The sequence below is a fragment of the Solanum dulcamara genome, chromosome 12 (genome assembly GCF_947179165.1).
Source record: "Solanum dulcamara chromosome 12, daSolDulc1.2, whole genome shotgun sequence".
In the NCBI taxonomy this organism is placed as follows: domain Eukaryota; kingdom Viridiplantae; phylum Streptophyta; class Magnoliopsida; order Solanales; family Solanaceae; genus Solanum; species Solanum dulcamara.
In genome coordinates, this window is record NC_077248.1 from 26215704 (window position 1) to 26238114 (window position 22411).

The 22411-nt window shown below is 36.7% G+C and overlaps 1 protein-coding gene across 1 annotated transcript; it reads right to left on the reverse strand.

Annotated features, from left to right (window-relative positions):
• Positions 1-5274: 5274 nt before the first annotated feature.
• On the reverse strand, positions 5275-7045 carry LOC129876178 (uncharacterized). Its single transcript, XM_055951528.1, has one exon. The coding sequence runs from the start codon at positions 6816-6818 to the stop codon at positions 5553-5555; it is 1266 nt and encodes a 421-aa protein (XP_055807503.1). The 5' UTR covers positions 6819-7045; the 3' UTR covers positions 5275-5552.
• Between the last annotated feature and the right edge of the window lie 15366 nt (positions 7046-22411).

A 22411-nucleotide genomic window follows, 5' to 3' on the forward strand; every position in this document is an offset into this window, starting at 1 on the left:
AAGAAGAATCTGATTGCTTTTGAAATCCTTGAAGATTTTGAGAGGAACCTTGAGAGAATTCTTTTAGTCTTGCCTTTAGGAGAATTTTGAAGAATGATTTAGAATAGAGGGAATTTCAAAGGGTTGGGTAGTTATAGGTTTGAACTTGGAAATAATAGTTTCTAGGTTCATTGAATCAAACTTTGCAAAAATACATAATTGTCCTTCATTAAAACTCGAATTTGAACCTACGACTCAGGTTCTACGAGTCGTCCTCAAGTCTAGGACTCATAGACTTGAGTCGCCATGCAGGAAGTTTTTGGGATTTTGGGAACCCCTAAAGTTGGGTCTATGAGTTGTGATTTTGACTCGTCATCATGTTTACGGGTCGACGAATTGACTCGTCCTGCAAATCTAAATACCTGCAAGTTTTGAGGTCTCTGAAGTTTGGTTACAAGTCGTTGTTACAACTTGTAATCTTCTTTCATCCTCAGTCATCCTGCAAGTCTGAAGATCCTGCAAATTTGAGCCTCTAAACTTTCTTTATGACTACGTATGACGAATCATAGACACTCCTACAATTCATCTTGTTGAGTCGTAGCGTGTCATCTAAGGTTTTTTTCTGAGATGTGTTCAAGGCTCCCTCTACAACTCATTCCTATGAGTCGTAGAGATGGTTATGAGTCGTAAAGGGACTCGTAACTCTGAGACAGACAACTTTTTGAGGAATTTTCCTTAGGTTCCAACTTTTCGACTTCCAAGGTCTTACAAGATTACTATCGTATAGGACAAATATATTTTAATAGTTCATGTACTTCAATCCATGCTTGTCTATATATTATTAACAATGAATCCGCTTAAGGGTGATTAGTGAGATTCATCAGATTTTTGCAACAATTGTTTGGGGAAACACAAGAGGACATAAAAGGAAACATTGGGTGGCTTAGGATGAGATCTGCTATCCGACAGAAACTGAGGAGTGGGGTTCAGATCACTTCATGGTGTATCAAATGCTCTCTTTGCCAAAGTATGGTAGACTTTCAGGGTGTCAACTAGTTCATTGTGGAAGTCATTTATGTGGAATAAATATTGTAAGAAAGATCACCATGTGGTAGCTAAAGGGATTGAGTTTTCACATGTCTAGAAGAGAGTGATAATTATCAGAGAAGAGGTGGAACATGACATTTGGTGGCAAATTAATACAGAAAATTGCAGTTTCTGGTATGATAATTGGACTCAACAAGGAGCTTTATATTTCATTGAGGATGCTGGAACAGAAGTAACAGAGGTAGAAGTTAAAAAGTTCATCACTAATAATGTGTGGGATATGAACATACATAGGGTTGATATCTGAAGACATGACAAATTATATTGTAGAAAACATCAGACCATTGACTGATAAGGAGCAAGATTGTGCTTGGTGAATGGGCAATACTAAAGGAGAATTTTCAGCCAAATCAGCCTACAGTAGTATGAGAAGGAAAAGCGAGGAAAGGAAATGGCTATCATGGATTTGTTAAAATGGTTTCTTTTTAAAATCACCTTCTTTCATTGGAGGGTATGGAAAAAAAACGAATAGCGACAAATGATAATTTGAAGAGGATGAGGATGAACATTGTTTCCAGATGTTAGTTTTGTGATACTCACAATAAGGCAACCATGAAACATCTATTTCTAACATCTCCCACAACCCAAAAAATGTGGAAACATTTTGCTTCTTGTGCAGATATCAATATCAATGGAATGCACCTTCAGCAGCTCATTACTGTTTGGTGGAAGACATCTGGACCTATAAAGATACAAATGATGTACAAGGTAGTACCTGCCATCCTGATTTGGGAACTATGAAAGAGAAGAAATGCAAGAAGATGCTTAGTTGGTGCAGCAATGTCGATATACTATTAACCAGTTTATCAAACTCACTTATCCGGGATTTAATGTCCATCACAATAAGTAGAGGTAGTGACCTTTTTCAACATTATAAGCCCAAGTTGTACTACAAATCAGTCAGATGAAAATTTCCAAATGATAATTGGGTAAAATGTAACACAGATGGAGCCTCAAGAAACAATCTGAGAGAGAAGGTTATGCTTTTTGTGTTAGGAATGAGTGTGGGGACCGAATATTTGTTGAAGCACGGGAGATTGGAATCACTAAAAATGCAATGGCCAGGATATAGTTGTCCTACGAGCACTAAGATATTGCAGTCAGAGCCAAATAAGAAACATCATCTTGAAAACTGATTCACTAGAATAAAAAATATGCTAATTGGGGAATGGAAAATATCACGAGGATTCTATGATGATTCCAACAGTAAACATGTGAACTAGGAGGTATTCTATGATGATTCCAACGGTAAACAACTACGTTTACAAGAAAAATACCCATACTCACACAAGTTGCAAAAGGGATACCGATACCAAATGCTACGAGTGAGAAAGTGCAAAATGAAATTTGAGAATCTTCACTTGAAAAAGCATACGCTGAGGAAAAATCCCAAAACTGAGGACAAACTTCAACATCACAAAATAACAACTTCAATAGAGCGGTAATCTCCTCTGGTACTATCTGCTCACCTCCCAACGCTATCAACTCAGGACAAGGGCAAGAAAACAAATGCAGGAAAACAACTAGAGCAAGGTGACAGATAACTAGTCAATTTGCAAGTCGGTATGGAAGATGGTAAAGAGGAGAATCAAATGACCTAACAAACATAAACCTGTTACATTTATAGAGGATACACATAAATAACATTGTAAACACCTATTCCCAGTTTCATAGTTCCTTTTGACAAGTAAACCTCTGCTCCAATTTCTTACACCAGAACATAAAATTACCGTGCAGATGTTGCAGAACAACTCCATTGGTAACAGAAGTAAAATTGAGGTACAAGTACTTTACAGATCGTCCCTTCAAGCAGTCCCTGGCTAAGGAAGTGTAATCATTTAATCCAAGAACAACACAACATTATTCTAACAAATTCATGTGAAATGAATGAAGTACCTCAGGGAAATGTTGAGAGGTCGAGTACAAAAAGGAGCTTAAAACATATACATGAAATAAACGTTACTAGAATTCCAAACTTCTGGAATACACATCTCACGGAAGGGAGGACCACAAAATACATGCCCCTCCCCTGCGGATATAAAGCCGGGAGCAATGAAACTCGAAGTACTATGCCTGAGAAATGAAGTCAGATGAGTTTATATGACATTCAAACAACGAACTCACCAGACATCAGAAACTTACAAAGATGAACTGGAGCCACTGTGAAATAACTCTGCTGATCTTTAGACTTATCTGTATTCAAATTCATAACTAGTTCCATTTCACATCAATCATGCACAGAATCATTCCTGTCAGGCGCTAATGACAATATAGTAAATAGCAGAATCTTCCAGTGTGAAACAACAAATAAATAACGTACAAAATATGAAAATCACAATTTACAGAAGAAATCACCTAGTTACAATACATATATATGAAGCATAAATCAGGTTATACCCGGAATCCCACCTGCACCTTCAAACAAAATTTAGTGACAGCTTAAAACAGGACCAGGTGTTCCATTATCCAAACTACAGAATAAGAATTTGGCCACACTTTGGTCATTTATTCACAGGTTTGTAATTTGTAAACACAATGCTTGCTCCAACATAAAACAAACAGCATATCCAGTCTAATCCCACAAGTGGGGTCCGGAGAGGGTAGGATGTACACAGACCTTACCCTACCTTTGTGGAGGTAGAGAGGTTGTTTCCGATAGACCCTCGGCTCAAAATGAATGTTATCAAAGCAGGATTGCAAAAAAAATATAACAATTGAATAGCAAGATACAAAGCAAATGAAGCAACAATTAGTACCACACAGAGAAGAATAAAAAACTACGCAATTACTAAATAATATTACCAATAGTGAGAAGAGGAAAGGAAGAGGCTAGTCCCCTATGTCACCCACATAAAGCGCGACAACACCAATTGCTACTAACCTTTTACCCTAATTCTCGACCACCATACCTTCCTATCTAGGGGCCCCAACATCTAACTCTCAAAAAGGCCCTATATATATCAAGTTCATAATCTATCTTTCACATAAGGCCAGAGAAGCCAATCATGGAGTATCATTTTCCCTCCTTCCAACAAGTGCTGCATTTTCACTAAATGATAGAAGTTCCAACTATTTATTAAAGTTTGCCTAATTTACCATACACATATCAAATAATATCTTGAAGTTAATTTTGATTCATATGAGAGACTGAGAAAACATGCTTGTCAAGTCCATATCACAAGCTGGAAGCAGAAATTTCATCAGTTTGCCTAATTTACCATACACATATCAAATAATATCTTGAAGTTAATTTTGACTCATATGAGAGACTGAGAAAACATGCTTGTCAAGTCCATATCACAAGCTGGAAGCAGAAATTTCATCAGTTTGCCTAATTTACCATACACATATCAAATAATATCTTGAAGTTAATTTTGATTCATATGAGAGACTGAGAAAACATGCTTGTCAAGTCCATATCACAAACTGGAAGCAGAAATTTCATCAGTTATCATTCTTCATATATAAAGGGAAACAATACCATTATTGAGTATCATTTTGGTTACATCAGGGGAGGAGGAGGGGAAAAGAGGAAAGGATTGTATGCTTCTGATAGGGTTTGAACCCTCCACCTCAAATATAAAAGACAGGGAGCTCACCAAGTGAGTTAGCCCTCAACCCTTTTATTGAGTATTCGAAGTGTGTATCCATAGCTCTGAAATACTTAGCGTTCATCATCTCTAGAATACTACAATTCAATATTCGTAATGACCTCCATATACACAGAGACTATGGCGCTGATAGTGGACAAGGTATCTGGCATAAATTTACACAAGCACCATTTACTTTTTTTATTTCTTAAATTTGACATTGAAAAGGAGTACAGAACATTGGAAGTTTAAGAATGAAGATAACTTCAGTTTATTCTACATACTGGGAAGCACTACCATTGAATCATAATTCTAACATGATTCATCTACTAATATAAATCATATGAGACAACCAGGTACAAAAATGAACATTCAACTAATGACTTCGGTAAGTTGACAAGTATATGAAATGACAGTCACATAAACAAGGAAATATATAGATATTTAGTAATCACCTAATGATGGTGACCCGAGAAAGATAACCAAACATACGTTTTTAGCTGCTAAATATCTCAAAGCTAAAAGGACTAGACATGGATAGACACAAAAGAGATAAACGAAGCTAATGCATAATATGCAATCCATAAGAGAAAGGCAGTAAACTACACAGAACAAGTGATGTTTCCTCTCCAAAATATTGAGATAAAATCAAGTTACAAAGCACACAAGCACGTTGCCACATCAAATTCAAAATCATACAAACCTTCTTTGGCATTAGACATTTACTACATATAAAATCTAACAAGGTCAAATTAAAAAATAATAGTAACAATATAATTATAATTCTAACATACACAAACTTGTCATTGATAATGGAAGAAAGACCATGTGAAAAAGTAATAAGTGAAACCAGTCAAACCATCAGGTACAATGCAATCATTTGGAAACCAAAAGGATCTCCGGCTTTTTAGCTTTACTGGGTGTGTTAGCATTTGACATAACAGTTGCTGCAGCAGCTATCTTAGCTGTCTCACGACCTCTCTTATCAAGCTGAATCAAACTCCGAGTTGCCAAAATTGCCTGCGGATTCAACTCATGTGAAGCCCTTGCATACATCCGTTTTACTGCCACTGAAGCAGCATCCTTCACATCCTCAGCATTCAAGGGACCCAACAAACAATGCCCTAAGATCCTTATCACAGGCTGCAATAGTTCCCACGGAAGTGGAATTCTTGCACCCTTTGGCCTTAATTCATCATATCCATTTTCAATTCCCAAATTCTCCATCGCTTCAGAAACAGCCTCCAGATCCCCATTACCAATTTCAACAGAACTCTCGGAATTTGCATCAGTTTCATCAAACTCTAACACGCAAGGACAATCTTGACCAGCCCAATCAGCAGAAAATTTACAAAAATCCAACTTAGACCAACTGGGCATATGGGAAATCTGTTTATAGTAACAATCTAGAGCTACCCCAACAATGCAAGCACGTTTAGTTGACTTCACAGCTATTTGGTGCTCAAGAGGCGGCGATAAAACTCCCACCAAAGGACGATTTTGAGCATTAGACGACCTGGAGTATGATTTTGCCGATGTGGGGTTTCTAGGACTATGATATAGAGAAGGCTGAGAGAGATCGGGAATAGAAATGAGTATGGGTTTTCCTCCGCGGGATTTCGTTTCAGCGGCGTAAAGGGAAAGAAGAACAGCTTCAAAACCAGAAAGAGAAGTAGAAATAGAAGAATAGATTCGGGAAAGATAGATGGAGGATAAAAGGGGGATAAAGGAGAGTACCACAAGACGGAGATCAGTATCCGAGGAAAGGAAAGTGTCGTACAGCCAGTGACAAAGAGGGTCATCACCGGAGCCGGAGGAAGGGGAAGAGAGAGAGGACGAGATAGAAAAGTATGCCGCCGGAGAGAGGAGAAGTGACCGCGCAGGGCGGTCAGAGTCAGCGAGGGCGGAGAGAGAAGCATCAGTGGTGGAGTCGTCAGCGGAGGGGAGGAGGGAGGAGAGGAGGTGGATGCGAGAACGAGCTTTGGAGATGGATTCCCACCAAGAATGCATGGGGTCGTTGCTGTTGATCGGAGCGCCGCCGTTTTGGTGGTGATGGTTGGAAGTGGAGGGTGTTTGGACGGTGGAGGATGCGGAGGAAGAAGGAGAGTCGACGGAGATTTGGGAATTCAGTTGGAAATCCATTGGGATTAGAGGGTGGCAGATCGGAGTTCTGGCGAAGTCTCCGATGCGGACAAAGGAAACGCAAAGTGAACTTTGTTCTCCTTTAAACTATTCTTTTCACCAGATGTCCGTCAAGGTTCAGATTTTGAAAGGGTAAAGAAAGCGCAAAAAAAAAAAAAAAACTCTAAACAATTGATGAAATTATTTTCACATGATGATTCGTAGATCTGAAATTTCACCAAATGCTTGTGTAGATGGAAATTACGGCAAGTGGGTTCAAACTTTATCAGAAACAAAAAGATGTCAAATGATTATTTTCAATTTGCTTAAATAAAGTTATGTAATTCCTCAATCCCACATAAATTGATATGTTTCCTTTGAGCTAATTTATATAAAAATAATTTAATATTTTAAAATAATAACACTTAGATATTTAAAAGTTACTGAAAAGTATTATAAATTATATTTTTTCATTATATTAAATTATAAGCTTTCTCATATCAATATGATACGAAAATAAGCTACTCTATGGATTACAAAGTTTATGAACAGGTTTATGATATATGCTAAGTATGATTACTATGTTATGTATTTCGTTGGATTTGACTTAGCACCAAGTAGATTTTGAGGTGGGGGTCCTACCAAAATCTTAGTAGCAGCCTCAAGTCCCTTAAACTACGTGCCACCATTGGTTGCCTTCGTGGCTTAGTTAATAGATTCACATATAGCGTATGTACATGACCCGTCAAGCGAGGTAGAGTCTACCTTGGCAAGTAGATTACCCTTTCTTCCGTTGTATGGGGAGACATCGGGATTCCATGTTATAGCTCGCATGGTCTTATTGTCGATTATGGTTTCTATCCTACATATTTATGGTCTCTTATGTTCTTTCACAATTTCAAAAAGGCTCTTTTAATGTTTTGATCATTAAGGTTTTCTCATGACTATACTTATTCTCTTTATGATGTTTCAAAGATTGATCAGTGCATTTTGTGATTCATATTGCATGTCATACCCTCATACTTAGTACACTCAAAAGTACTAATGTATATTGTTGCCTACATTATCTCATAATGTAGGGGTTAATGATCATGCTCATATCATACATGGCTAGTAGAGCTTCCTATTCGGCAAAGGGTTTCGTGAGTCCTCATCTATCGAGGACTGGTTATGAGTTGTTTGTTTCTTCTTTCAAAGACATCTATTTCATTCATGTTGAGGGTGAGCTAGGGACAAGTCTTAGACCCTGCCCTTCTTGTGTAGTAGAGGCATTTGTTGGACCTATGTATGGAGTCTATTTAGCCAAGTTTACACTTCTTCTATGATCTTTTTTAAACCCCTCTTATGTTATTTTCGTGTTTACTTTACCTTATGTATGCTTATGATAAGTCAAGAGGCTTGGTTTGGGCCCTTTGGAGTTTCGATATCTGTGTTAGACTAGGCCTTAGATCAGATCGTGATACATTCATCCTGTAGGGTATGAAAAACCTGCAAATCTCGGCGGCTGAAGTTTCTCTATGAATCACTTCTACGCATCATAACCCCTCTACGAGTCGTAACTTGAATCGTAGACTCACTTCCTTACTTAGTCCACTTGCAAACCTCAACATCACTTCTACGACTCATAGGTTAAGTCGTAAAAGCTTATACAGTCCATTTCCTTGAAGATTTGTCCTTCATTTTGAATTTTCAACTTACGGAGTCTTACAATATCTCCCCCTTGGGAACATTCATCCTCGAATAAGATTCGACTAGCATAGAAATGACACGAAATGAGGACTAGCAACCCAACATGAATGCAATGACACACAAACATGCATAAACCATGAGACTTACATACTTAACATAAACCATGACTTTAAAACCAACTTCATGAACATGCATGCATATGAAAAACTTAGGAAAAACTGAAACGTAGGAGTTTTGAGCAATTGATCATGAATAATTTAGTATCTTAGGCTTGAGTAGAGTGAAAGAGATAAGGGTATCATTTCATCATATCCTCTTCCGCTTCCCATGTAGCACTTTTGACTCGTTGATTCCTCCAAAGTTCTTTAACGGACGCAACTTCCTTGTTCCTCAATTTCTTGACTTATCGATCAAAAATTTCAACCGGGACCTCTTCATAGGTCAAGGTTTCTTCAACATTCACTATTTCCAAAGGCACAATGAAACTTGGATCACCTACACATTTCCTTAACATAGATACACGGAATACCTGATGAACCATATCCATTTCCAATGGCAACTTCAACTCATAAGCAAACTTGTCAACACGTCTCAAGATTCTATAAGGCCCTACGTACCCAGGGCTCAAATTTCCCTTTTAACCAAACCAAACTACACTACTCTTCAAATGAAAATTCATTTTTACTACTTCATTGAGTCTTGATAATGATTTGAATTGCATATGGTTACTCACTACTCTACTCATGTATATGGTAACCCTTCTATCACTGAGTCCCAGGCTGGGTACGTAATCATATGCAGTTCACTGCATTATCCACCGAGTCCCTCACTAAAGGGTCGGGTACACTATATGAGGAAATGATAATGCGATGACACGAATAACTCACCGCGTCCCTCACTAGAGGGATGGGTACGTATGCATATATATATGAGATGATGATGTGATGTGATAAGGTGATGATAGCGCCGAGCCCTAGGATGGTCCCAGAGTTATGATTCACCGAGCCCTGAAAGGGCCGGCTATATTGTATAATATGAGCATGCATGTTTTTATGATTCATGAGGTACATGTACAGTGTTTTCTTAAGTAACAAATTCACCCCCCTGGCTCTCTTTACTTCAGATATGTTTTCAGTTATGCTTTTATACTCAGTACATATGTCGTACTGACCCCCCTCTTTTCGAGGGGCTGCGTTCATGCCCGCAGATACAGACATATGTTTTGGAGACCTACCAGCTTAGGACTCCTACCAGCAAGTTCAGAAGAAGCTCTATTATATCAGAGCCTAGTTATGGTACTGGTCTCTTAATTTATACACTCGTTTTGTTTATTTAGGGATACGATGGGGGCCTTGTCCCGCCTTATGTTATCATTATACTCCTAGAGGTCTGTGGATATGTGTGTGGGTTATATATAGGTTACATAGGTATGTATATACAGTCGTGTGGATATGGTTTATGTTTTGGGGACGTATCCCCTGTCATGATGGCCTTGTCGGCTTATATATCTTTCTCACATGTTATATACTATGACTCAAATAGGGGATAGGTTTGCTTATAGCTAGCAAGGGTATACGTGAGTGTCCAGTTCGAACACCCGTCGCGGCCTACGGAGTTGGGTCGTGACATTAAACCTTAAATATGGATTCATAAAAAAATAGTAGAAAAGGAAAACAACCAATATCCGCCAAGAAAAAATCTACCAGTAGGGGTGGAAGTAGTTCTAGAAAATTGCCATCTAGATTTAGAATTAATATCAATAATTATACTCACGTTGATGAAACTTCTTTTATATCACGTCCAAGTCCTATAGATTTTAATTCCGAAAATGAAATAGACAATGAGACATTGAATAGATGTTATACTAATTTTTAGGAAGAATTAGAGAAAGAAGTAGAAATACAAGAACATGAAGAAGATGACACTCGTACCAGTCCAGTTATAGATTTACCGCAACAAAGTGATCTGCCCCCTTTACCTACATTTTCTAAGGCCATGACCGAACGTCCTAAAAGATTGTTATTTTGGCAATATTTGGTACAAAATGTGGAAAACTACTGCTCAATGCATTAAATATAAGAAAGTGATGAATCATTTGACTATGGGAATGCATGGGGGACGGGGCGACTTAGTATGTATTTGAGATCGTGTAATAAAGAATTTGCTCATCTAGAAGCTATTAATAGGGATAAAAAAAGAGGTACACCGCTACCGAAAGAATCTGTAGAAGGTTTTAACATGGTTCAAAGTGTGTTAAATATATCTAACCTGGTTATCTCAAGAACACAATGCACATATAATAAAGAAAGAGATTGTCAAGAATTAGCTAAAATGGTTGTTGTTTAGGGTTTGCCTTATAGTTTTCCATGATATACTGGATTTATTCATTATATTCAACAAGTGTATAACCCATATTTTAAAGGTTTTTCAAGAAATACCAATTAAAATGATACTTTTAAATATCAAGATAAACATTGTCATTATCTTCGTTGCTTATTTGCTTATTTTGATGGTAGAATAAGTGTTACTGTTGATATGGGCCGTAGTCCTAATGGTAATGATTATTTTACTTTTAGTGTCCATTGGATTGACCATGATTGGATTATATAAAAATGAATAATTGGTTATAAATATGTTGAAGAGAGTAAAACTGGTTCTGATATAGCCACAACAATAGGTGTTATTTTGCAATATTTTGAAATATGTGATAAAATAATGAGTGTTACTTTAGATAATGCTTCTAATAATTTAAAAGAAATTGATTTTCTAAAACCTAGAATTTTTCCAATTGATAATGATGTTTTTCATATTAAGTGTGCTGCACATATTTATAATTTGGTAGTAAGTTTTTCTATCTGGCGGTGTTTGTGGTGAGTCCTCATTTATCGGGGACTAGTCATCGAGTTGATTATTATTTTCAAAGACTTTTGTTATGTTTCATATTGAGGGTGAGCAAGAGACATGTGTTAGCCCCCACCAATGTTCATGAGTAGAGGAATCTAGTTGGACAAATATTTTGAGTTTGTGTTGTCATATGACATTCTTCATTCGCTATTCATGGTTTAGACTCTTTTATGATATTTTCGCTATTACTTTACCATATGTATGCTTATGATATGTATAAGAGGTTTGGTTGGAGCCCTTCGAAATTTTGATCTCCGTATTACGACTAGTCCCTAGGTTAGGTCATGACAGAAAACAATGGTGGAAGACCGACAAATACAAATTTCAGATAATATTTCCCAAAAAATAATAGAAAATTTAAGAAACTAATATTTTAGAAATTATAGATATTATTATAATATTCGAGACCTAGTTGAAACAGAACCCTTCTTAAAAGGTCGCTGCATAGATTAGATACTCTTTCTAGTATTTGTAATTGTACAATTTTATTTATTTGAATAAATAAATGGCTATTCGCCTTGATTTTCTTTTAAAATATTCTTTTATTTAATGCAGGTTTGCAACTCAGTATAAAGTTTAATTTTCAATAATCTTTTTTTAACATTAGCCTACTACAAAATTAAATTTAAAGTTCCTATTGTTACTACTTTTTATTGTTTAAACTTTACTTAAATTACAATTCTTACAAGTTATAAGATTCAAATTGAAAGTTTTATAAAAAGTTATAAATTTTTTGTAATAATATAATACTAAGTTAACTTATAATATATAATGAGTTATTAATACATATTTAAATAACATTTTAAATATGTTAAAAAATTGATAATGACCTGGTTGCGATACCGGTCTGATCCGGTTCCAACCCATTATATATAAGAACGGACTGGAATTTTGGAAATGTGCCTGTAAACCCGGTTTTAGTAATTGAAACGGGTTAACAGAACTGGTTCCGATTTCAAATTCAGTTAAACTGGTCCGATAGTTTTTGATTCGGTCTGTTGCCATCCTTACACCTCACCAATAAATTTCCTTTAAGTATCGGTACATTTTAGTCAAATTTGAGTGAATAGAATATGAAGAATTATGAGTCTCCTTCAAGATCAAACTCCTAAGGCCATCCACATCCGGAGCGCACACCCGATCATGGTAGTGAAGTACCCCATCTCCCCCTTGTGAAAAGACTTCTACTTTCTTTTCTTCACAAATTTCTTTAACTCAACAAATATCGGGTCAAGGTCTTGTTTTGACTTAATATCTACTATCAAAGATGATTCAGACCCATTTTTCACAAACACACCCCATTATCGGAGCCACTCAACTTCACCCCTAACCTAGTCAACCGATGAACATCCCTTACCAACTCTCTCTTCCCTTCATCAACATGAACTACACTCTCCATAATAACCCTACTAAGTGCATTGGCAATAATATTGGCTTTACCCGGATGATAATGCACACTCATGTCATAGTCCCTAAGGAGTTTAAGACTCCTCATTTGCCTTAGGTTGAGGTCCTTTTGGGTTAACACATATTGAAAACTTTGGTGATCATTAAAAATATCCACATATACACCATAGAGGTAATACCTCCAAATATTTAGAGCAAATACAATGGCCGCTAACTCAAGATCACGGATAAGGTAGAACTCGAATCGAGCCTACTCTCCAAAGTTTTTTCTTTGTTTTTACTTTTTAACTTACGAGGTCTTATAGGTTCAGTCTGGTAATGTATTTAGTTACTCAAGGGAATCCTAGTAGCAACCTAAAGTCCTAAACTACGTTTCTACCATAGGTTGCCTTTATGGTCAAGCTAGTTGATCTACATATACCTCTTGAAGTTAAAGTTATTCTCACGAAGTCTACCTTGGAAAGTAGCCTATCTCTTCTTGATGTGGAGTTACATCGTATTCCATGTTATAGCTTGCATGGTCTTAGATGTCGGTTTAAGGTCTCATCCTATACAAGTTCTACAAAATGATATAAATTTTATTATGAAGTTTATGATGTATTGAACATAGGATTTCATGATATTTCAAATGTTTTTAAGTTGTTTCATGCTCATTATGATTGGTCATGAATTCTATGCCATATTTCTCATGTTCTATTCCTTGTTCATTCATATCTCACATACTTAGTACCTTCTATGTACTAACACATATTTTACCTACATTATCTCATAATATAGGGGCCAACGACCACGTTCATCCTACTCATAGATAGAGTTGACTTAGCACTCTTAATTTGTTAGTAGTGAGTCCTCATTTATCGATGTCCATATTTTCTTTTATATTGATTGCCTTGACTTTCTTCTATGGTTCGAGTGAGCTAGGAGCTTTTCCTAAGCCCCCATCAAATATAGATTTAGAGTCAATTTAGACAATTAAAGGGGTGTAGTCTATTTTAGACATAGATTTGAGTTTACTTTTTCTTTTGACATATATGTTGAGTTCTTTCTTGCACGTATTTCATTAAATTGCCTTATGTATGATATATGTGCTAGGATGGCTTGGTTGAGATTCCTCGAGTTCCCAATCATCGTGTCACGTCTAGGCCCTAGGCCTAAGTCATGACAAACTTGGCATTAGAGCACAAGATTTAGGATTGTCCTAGGGAGTCTAACATACCGCATCAAGTAGAGCATTGTTAATTAGTGTGATGCATACCACATCTATGAATAGGAGTCTATGAGGCGTCTTAGGAAAATCTCACTTCTTTTATGATCTATGTCGTGCGGTAGGGTGGTACTCTAAGTCTTTCCCTCTAGTGCTTATTCTTTGTGATTTTTAGAAAATGCATCCATCAAGATACCCCACTCGAAGGAATGTGGTTGAGGAGGAGCAAAAATCTCTGCATGATCCCTTGAATGACCAAGTGACTAATATCGAGTTCCGAGCGGCCTTTCAAGTACTTGCTCAAGACGTAATGACATAAGCTACTCATGAGGTGGTTGCTCCTGCAAACCCAAGTGTGGGTACAACATCAACAAGGGTTTGTGACTTTATGAGGATGAATCCTCTGGAGTTTTTGGGTTCTAAGGTGGAAGAGGATCCATAAAAGTCTGTTGATAGCATTCACAAAATTGTAGAGATTATGAGGATTATCCTGATAAAAAGGGAGAAGTTGGATACTTATTAATTGAAGGGTGTTACTAGAATTTGGTTTGATCAATGGAATAGTGATAGGCTAAGAGAGGCAGAAACCATGACTTGGGAAGAGTTCAAAGGAGGTCTTCTTGACTGCTCTATCCCATTAGAGTTGAGGGATGCCAAGATACAAGAGTTCATTAATCTTAAGCAAGGAGGTATAAGTGTGAGGGAGTATGCCCTCAAGTTCACCCAATTTCCATAGTGTGCTCCATTCATGGTTGCCGACCCAAGAGCTCATATAAGCAAGTTCATGTCGGGTGTATCAGATTTGGTTTCTAAGGAATGTAAGATAGCAATATTAATTTGGTAAATAGATATATCTAAACTCATGACCTATGCAGAGCAAATAGAGAGTGCGAAGCTAAGGGATAAAACTAAGGAGGCCAAACGGGCAAGGACCGATGGTGATGATTCCTCTTATGTTAGGTATGGAAGTGGTGGGCGTCCTTATTTTTTCCAAAGGTATTCCGTTCAAGGTTCTTCGAATGCCACTACTCCAAGGTTTGACAAAGATAGGGTGCCTAATCCTTAGACTCAAGGAGGTTCCCCAATTGGCCAAGTTACCCCCGTATGTAAGAAGTGTAGGAAGAACCACAAGGAAGAGTTCTAGCAGGTTTGAATGTGTGTTATCGATGTGGCAGGCCGGGTTATCATGCCAAGGAGTGTAGGGTTAAACATGGTTATCCTCAAGGCCAAGTTTCTCTTGGAGGTCAAGTGCAACAAGGTGCTCAAGTGAAACCATAGGGTGATCAACGTAACAATCGGTTTTATGCCCTTCATGGTAGGCAAGAGATAAAGGAGACTCCTGATATTATTACTAGTATGTTGCAGGTCTTTCACTATGATTTTTATGCTTTACTTGATCCGGGTGCTAATTTGTCTTTTGTGACACCTTATATGGCCATGAGATTTAATGTTAGCCCCAAAATATTATTACAGCCTTATTTCGTTAATACTCCCATAGGTGAGTCGGTTGTGGCTAAAAATATCTATAGAAGTTGTCCGGTTTTGATTCTCCATAAATTTACTCTATGTGATCTAATTAAGCTTGAGATGACCTATTCGATGTTATCCTTTCTATGGATTGGCTATATACATGTTATGCTTATATTAATTATAGAACCTGAGTGGTTAAGTTCCAATTCCCTAATGAACCGATCCTAAAATATAAGGGTAGTAGTTTTGTGTTTAAAGGTTAATTCATTTCGTGCCTTAGATCTCGAAAAATAATTTCAAAGTTTGCATCTACCATCTTGTAAGGGTTAGGGATATAAATTACGAATCCCCTACCCTAGAGTTGGTCCCTATAATTAATGAGTTTCTGGATATGTTTCCCAATTATCTACCTGGTGTTCCTCCCAAAAAGGGAAATTGACTTTGGCATAGACCTTTTTTTGAGTACTCAATCTATTTGCATTCCTTCTTATCGAATGGCTTTGGCAAAACTAAAAGAGTTAAAAGATCAATTGAACGATTTGTTAGAGAAAGGTTTCATTAGACCAAGTATATTCCCCTAGGGTGCTTCCATTTTTTTTGTTAGAAAGAAGAATGGTTTGCTTCGTATGTATATTAACTACCGACGATTAAACAAACTAACCATCAAGAATAAATATCCAATTCCAAGGATAGATGATTTGTTTTACTAACTACAAGGGGTAAGTTACTTCTATAAGATTGATCTCCGATCCGGTTATCACCAATTAAGTGTAAGGGAGTGTGATATTCCCAAGACGACATTTTGAATAAGGTATAGCCATTATGAGTTCTTAGTTATGTCATTTCAATTGACCAATTTCCCCGAAACATTCATGGACTTGATGAATAGGGTGTTCAAACAATATTTGGACATGTTTGTAATTGTGTTTATTGATGACATTTTGGTTTACTCTCGAAATGAGGAGGAGCATGCAAATCATTTGAGGATTGTATTACGAACTCTAAGGGACAAACAATTATTTGCTAAGTTCAATTAGTGTGAGGTTTTGCTAAGGGAGGTTTCTTTTCTTGGTCACATTATATTCGGTAAAGGAATTATGGTTGACCCTAAGAAAACCGATGAGGTTAAGAATTGGCTAGGCCATTGTCTCCATAGGATATTAGATGTTTTTTGGGCCTAGCCGGATATTATAGAAAGTTTGTGCAAAGATTTTCCTTGATCTTGTGACCTTTGACTAAGTTTCTCAGAATAAAGTGAAGTTCCAATGCTTAGAAGCTTATGAGAAGAGTTTCTAAGAGTTGAAAGATCATCTTACTACCATTCCTATTTTGACCTTGCTGGAAGGGTCCGATGGATTCATTGTGTATTGTGATGCCTAAGGGTTGGTCTTGGTTTTGTCTTGATGTAACATGGTAAGGTAATAGCCTATGCTTCTAGGCAACTTAAGGTGCATGAAAGGAATTATCCAACTCATGACTTGGAACTAGCGACAATTGTGTTTGCTCTGAAGATTTGGAGGTATTATCTTTATGGTATCTATGTAGATGTGTTCACTGATCACAAGAGTGTACAATATGTGTTTAAGAAAAATGACTTGAACCTTCGGCAAATAAGATGACTTGAATTGTTGAAGGACTATGATATGAGTGTGTTGTACTATTAGGGTAAGGCTAATGTGGTCTCTAATGCACTAAGTAGATTGTCCATAAAAAGTATTGCACATATTGATGAAGGTAAGAGAGAATTGGTTACGGATGTACATAGATTGGCTTGTTTAGGTATTCATTTGGTTGATTCATAGAATGGAGGTATTCTTGTTCAAAATGGCTTGGAATCGTCTCTTTTGGCAGATGTCAAGGCTAAGTAAGATAACGATCCGGTGTTGGTAGAAGTGAAGAAGTCAGTTGCCAAAAAGCCATTGAGGCTTTCTCCCAAGGGGGATATGGTATGCTTCGTTATCAAGGCTAGTTGTATTGCCTAATGTTAATGGTTTGAAAGAATTGATATTAGATGAGGCCCATAGTTCTCGGTATTTGATTTATCTGAGATCCACCAAGATGTATCGTGATTTAAGGGAAATGTATTGGTGGAATGGCATAAAGAAGGACAGAGCGGATTATGTGGCAAGATGTCCTAATTGTCAACAAGTGAAGGTAGAGCATCAAAAACCAAGAGGTTTAGATCAATACATTGAAATTCTTACTTAGAAGTGGGAAGATGTGAATATAGACTTTGTGATAGGTTGACCTTATACTACGAAACAACATGACTCTATTTGGGTTGTTGTGGATCGAATGACTAAGTCGACATATTTTTTACTGATTGAGACTTCTTATAGTGCCGAAAACTATGCTAAATTGTATGTTCGTGAGTTACTAAACTACATGGATTTCCTTTGTCTATTATATCCGATCGAGGTACTCAATTCATTTCACATTTTTAGAAGTCATTTTAAAGGGGTCTTGGTACAAAGGTTAAGCTAAGTACAACTTTTCATCCTCAAATGGATGGTCAAGCTTAAAGAACGATTCAAACTTGAGAGGATATGTTAAGAGAATGTGTTATTGATTTTAATGGGAGTTGGGATGAACACGTACCATTGATTGAGTTTGCCTACAATAATATTTATCACTCTAACATCCAAATAGCTCCTTTTGAAACATTGTATGGTAGAAGATGTAGGTCCCTTGTGGGATAGTTTGAGTAGATGAGATGGCCTTGATTGGTCCCAATTTGGTGATAGGTTCCATGGAAAAGGTGAGACTCATAAGGCAGAGATTGAAGAAGGCTCAAAGCCATCAAAAGTCCTATTCGGATACTAGGAAAAGAGACCTTGAATTTGACAATGATGATTAGGTCTATTTGAAGGTCTCAACCATGAAGGTTGTAATTCATTTTGGTAAGAAAGGGAAATTGAGCCCTAGATATGTTTAACCTTATAAGATATTGAGGTGTATTGGTAAGGTGGCTTATGAGCTAGATTTTCCATTTGAGTTGGCTATGGTTAATCCGGTGTTTTATGTATCTATGTTGAGAAAGTTTGTGAGTGATTTGAATTCCATTGTACCATTGGAAGATCTGAGTATTGAAGAAAATTTAACTTATTAAGAGGTTTTGGTGGGAATTTTAGACCGACAAGTAAAGAGGTTAAGGAATAAAGATGTTGCGTCCGTCAAAGTGTTGTGGAGGAATTAACAAGTAGAGAGTGCTACGTAGGAAGCAGAGGTGGACATAATGAAGCGATACCCGTATCTCTTTCTCTCTACTCAAGTCTAAGGTATTAATTTATTCTTGTTTAAATCGATTGAACTCCTATGTATTCGGTTCTTCCTACGACACTTATATGCTTGCATGTTCGTGAAGATTGATTTTAAGTTGTGTTTTATATTAACTTTGAAAATATCATGTTCTATGCAACTTCATGTGTGATTATGAATCACATTGGGTTTCTAGTCCTTTTTCCGTGTCTCTTCCATGCTACTTAAATCTCATTCGAGGATGAATATTCCCAAGGGGGAGATATTGTAAAACCCAGAGGTCGGAATATTGGAAAAAACAAAAAATCCCTCTAGGTGTGACTGTCTTTTGGTCTATGATTCCCATACGACTAATTTATACTCATACGACTTATAAGGATGAGTATCCCTTTTATGACCCTTCTCAGAAGAAGACCTACTACTTAACAGGATGAGTCGTAGTCCCTTTGACGAGTCATAACATTGGCTCGTACCAAAACTTTAGAGACTGATATTTTACAGGTTTTCAGAACTTGCAGAACGACTAGGGTATACGACCCGTAAACACTTCGATGAGTTATAACCATGACTCATAGAAAGAGATCAGAGACCCCAATACAGGGTCTCCTCATACCTTCATCACGACTTAAGTCAACGATTCGTAGACTTGAGGGCGAATCGTAGAAATAAACTCGTAGTTCCAAATTCAGTTTTTAATGAAGGGTAGCATTGTCTTTTCCCAAGTTCGGTTCAATGAACCTATACACCATTAGGAAAAAATTCAAGACTATAACTACCCAACCCTTCAGAATTCCCCCTATTCTAATTCATTCTTCTAAAAAATCTCTAAGGCAAGATCAATCAAATTTCCTCAAGGTTCTCTCAAGCTCTCCTACAAATTACAAGCTAGGATTTCAAGTTCATCAAGTTGTTTCTTCAATTTTGGGATTTATTTCACCAAGGTATGTGAGGGATTGATCCATGGGTTCCTTCCACCCATGGAGTTCCAATATTTTGTTCAAAGATCTCATTAAATTTCATTGATTTCTAACCTTAGATTTGATGAATTACATTGGGTTGTTTCAATTTCTTTTCTAATTGTTATCAATGATCATTTTAAGCATGTTTTTACATTAATTTCATGATTTCAAGTTGAATTATGAATTCCCATGCATTAAGCTATTTCAATCATGATTATAAAGTTCAAAGATGAGTTACGTGTATTTTTATTATGAAAGTTCTATGATTTTCAAATAAAAGCTTTTATGAATGAAGTTAGGATTTATGATGGAATGATGAAAGTTATAATATGATCAATGATGATCCAAGAAATTTATTATGGTATGATAAGTACAATTCTCACAGAATCATGTTTAGAAGGTGATAAGGATAATTTTTACCAACGTTATTGATTCCTACGAATCACTAAAGTTAATGATCTACTCTAATGATCATTCTCATGATGAAGTTAATGATGATGTTTTGATGTTTCTAATGAATTTTCGTTGAGATATTGACTAAGAACTAAGAGGAATTTTAGGTGGAGTTCTATCGGGTAACACAGTTAGTTATCCAAGGGAATCCTAGTAGCAACCTAAAGTACCAAATTATGTTATCCCCGTAGAATGCCTTTATGGCCTAGTAGTTGATCCACATATAGCTATTGAAGTTAAAGTTGTTCTCACAAAGTCTACCTTGGCAAGTAGCCTCTCTCTTCTTAATGTGGGAGTTACATCGGATTCCATGCTATAGCTCGCATGGTCTTAGATGTCTATTAAAGGTGTTATCCTACACAAGTTTTCATGCCCCAAGACTAGGACCTAGATGCGACACGGTGAATGAGATACCCCGAGGTACCTCACCCAAGCCTCTTAGCATTCATTTAGCTTTTCATAGGTAATGACATTTAAGAATAAGCAAAAATAAAAAGGAAAAATGGGACTAAGGGAAAACATTCAAATGCGAACCAAATTAGTCAAACATTGCTTGTACATGTCCAACAATACCTCTACATCATAGAATTGGTGGGGGCTAAGACATGTCTCTAGATCACCCTCAACGAAATAGAAATAAGTACCATGAAATGTATCCAAAAGTCTTTACATATCATAAGCTAGAAAAGTAAAGGAATGTTGTTTCTAAAACACGGAAAATCACCAATAAATTAGCCTTCCATGCAATCAACTAGCCACATGGAGGTGAATGTGGACCAACGTCAGTCCCTACATGGTGATATCATATAGGTAAAATAGTATGCGTTAGTACTTTGAATGTACTAATAATGTAAGCATGCATTAACATTGAAGAAACATTAGAAAATCAATAGGGTATGGAACATAGTGCAATGCATGCATAATTAATCAAGTAAATAATATTTGAATTATTAATTTGTGGGAAGAAGATCATAACCGACATATAAGACCATGCGAGCTATTACATGGAATCCAACATAACCCCCTACATTGGCATGGAGAGACTACTTGACGGGTAGAGCTCCGTCAACTTCATTCATTTCTTTAACATTTAGGTCTATTTGTGGATCCACTAGACTAAACCTACAAGGGATCCTATATTGGAACATAGTTAATGAGATAAAGGGTTGCTACTAGGATTCACTTAGGGAATTCTACCTCGATGCTCCATTCGGTGCTAAATCAATCCCACAGAATAATTCATAAAATAGGAACATAATCATTTACATAACTTTAGATCATCAAGGCATCATTAGGTAGAATCGATCATTAAAACTCTGCTTTGATTCACACAAATGAGAATTGGCCTTTCACAAGTGGAATACATCTTTTCATAATCATTTCATCATTCTTTCATTTTAGAAGACTCCTTTGATCATAAACATTGCTTTCATAAACATTCATTTGGAGTCAATGCTTTCAATTCAAACTTCATTAAAACATAGTGAAACTAGGTGGGTTCTATTTTAATCACTTTCAAACCATTTAAATCAATGCTAGCATGCTTGATAGTAATAGAATGCATCATTTAAGACATCTTTAAAACAACCCTCCAACACACTTTAAAACTCCTTCCATGCCTTCATATAAAGACCTTTAATACCTCAAAGCTTTCATGCAATTAAAAGTAATTATAAACTAAGACAGGTACATAAACTTTCAATACTCAATAACTTATACATTTGGAATCATAATTATGAAAACCCCTAAAATTCATCATTTGAAATTAAGCTATTAGGTTTAGAAAATTACTTGGGTTCCATGAGTGGGAGAACCCATGTATGAAACCCACATACCTTAGGGAATAAATACTAATGCATCTTTGAAAAAGGATACTTGAAGAATCTTGGAGTGGAAACCTATTTTGCTTGAAACCCTTAGGAAAACTTTAAGAGGAAAGGATTTTGTGTATTTGAGTATAAGTGTGAGAATGAGGGGTTTGGGATAATTTAGGGCCATTAGATAGTGTAATTTCAGTCCCAAAATAACCAAAGACTAAAATCCCCTTTAAAAATCTAAGCCGGACAGACCCTACAGGTGGTCCTCACAACTCGTAGGACCTTCTATGCGTGGAGAGGACTCATTTGGCAGGGTCTAAGAAAGATCCTGAGGATCGATCCTAAGAAGTTTCTCTACAACTCATCTATACTATTCATAGAAAAGGACTGAGCCTTTGAACTTTCTCTACGACTCATTTCTATGAGTCGTAGACTCGATGATGAGTCATAGAC

Coding starts and splice junctions, on each gene's coding strand:
- LOC129876178 (XM_055951528.1), bottom strand. CDS start 6,818: ATGGATTTCCAACTGAATTCCCAAATCTCCGTCGACTCTCCTTCTTCC.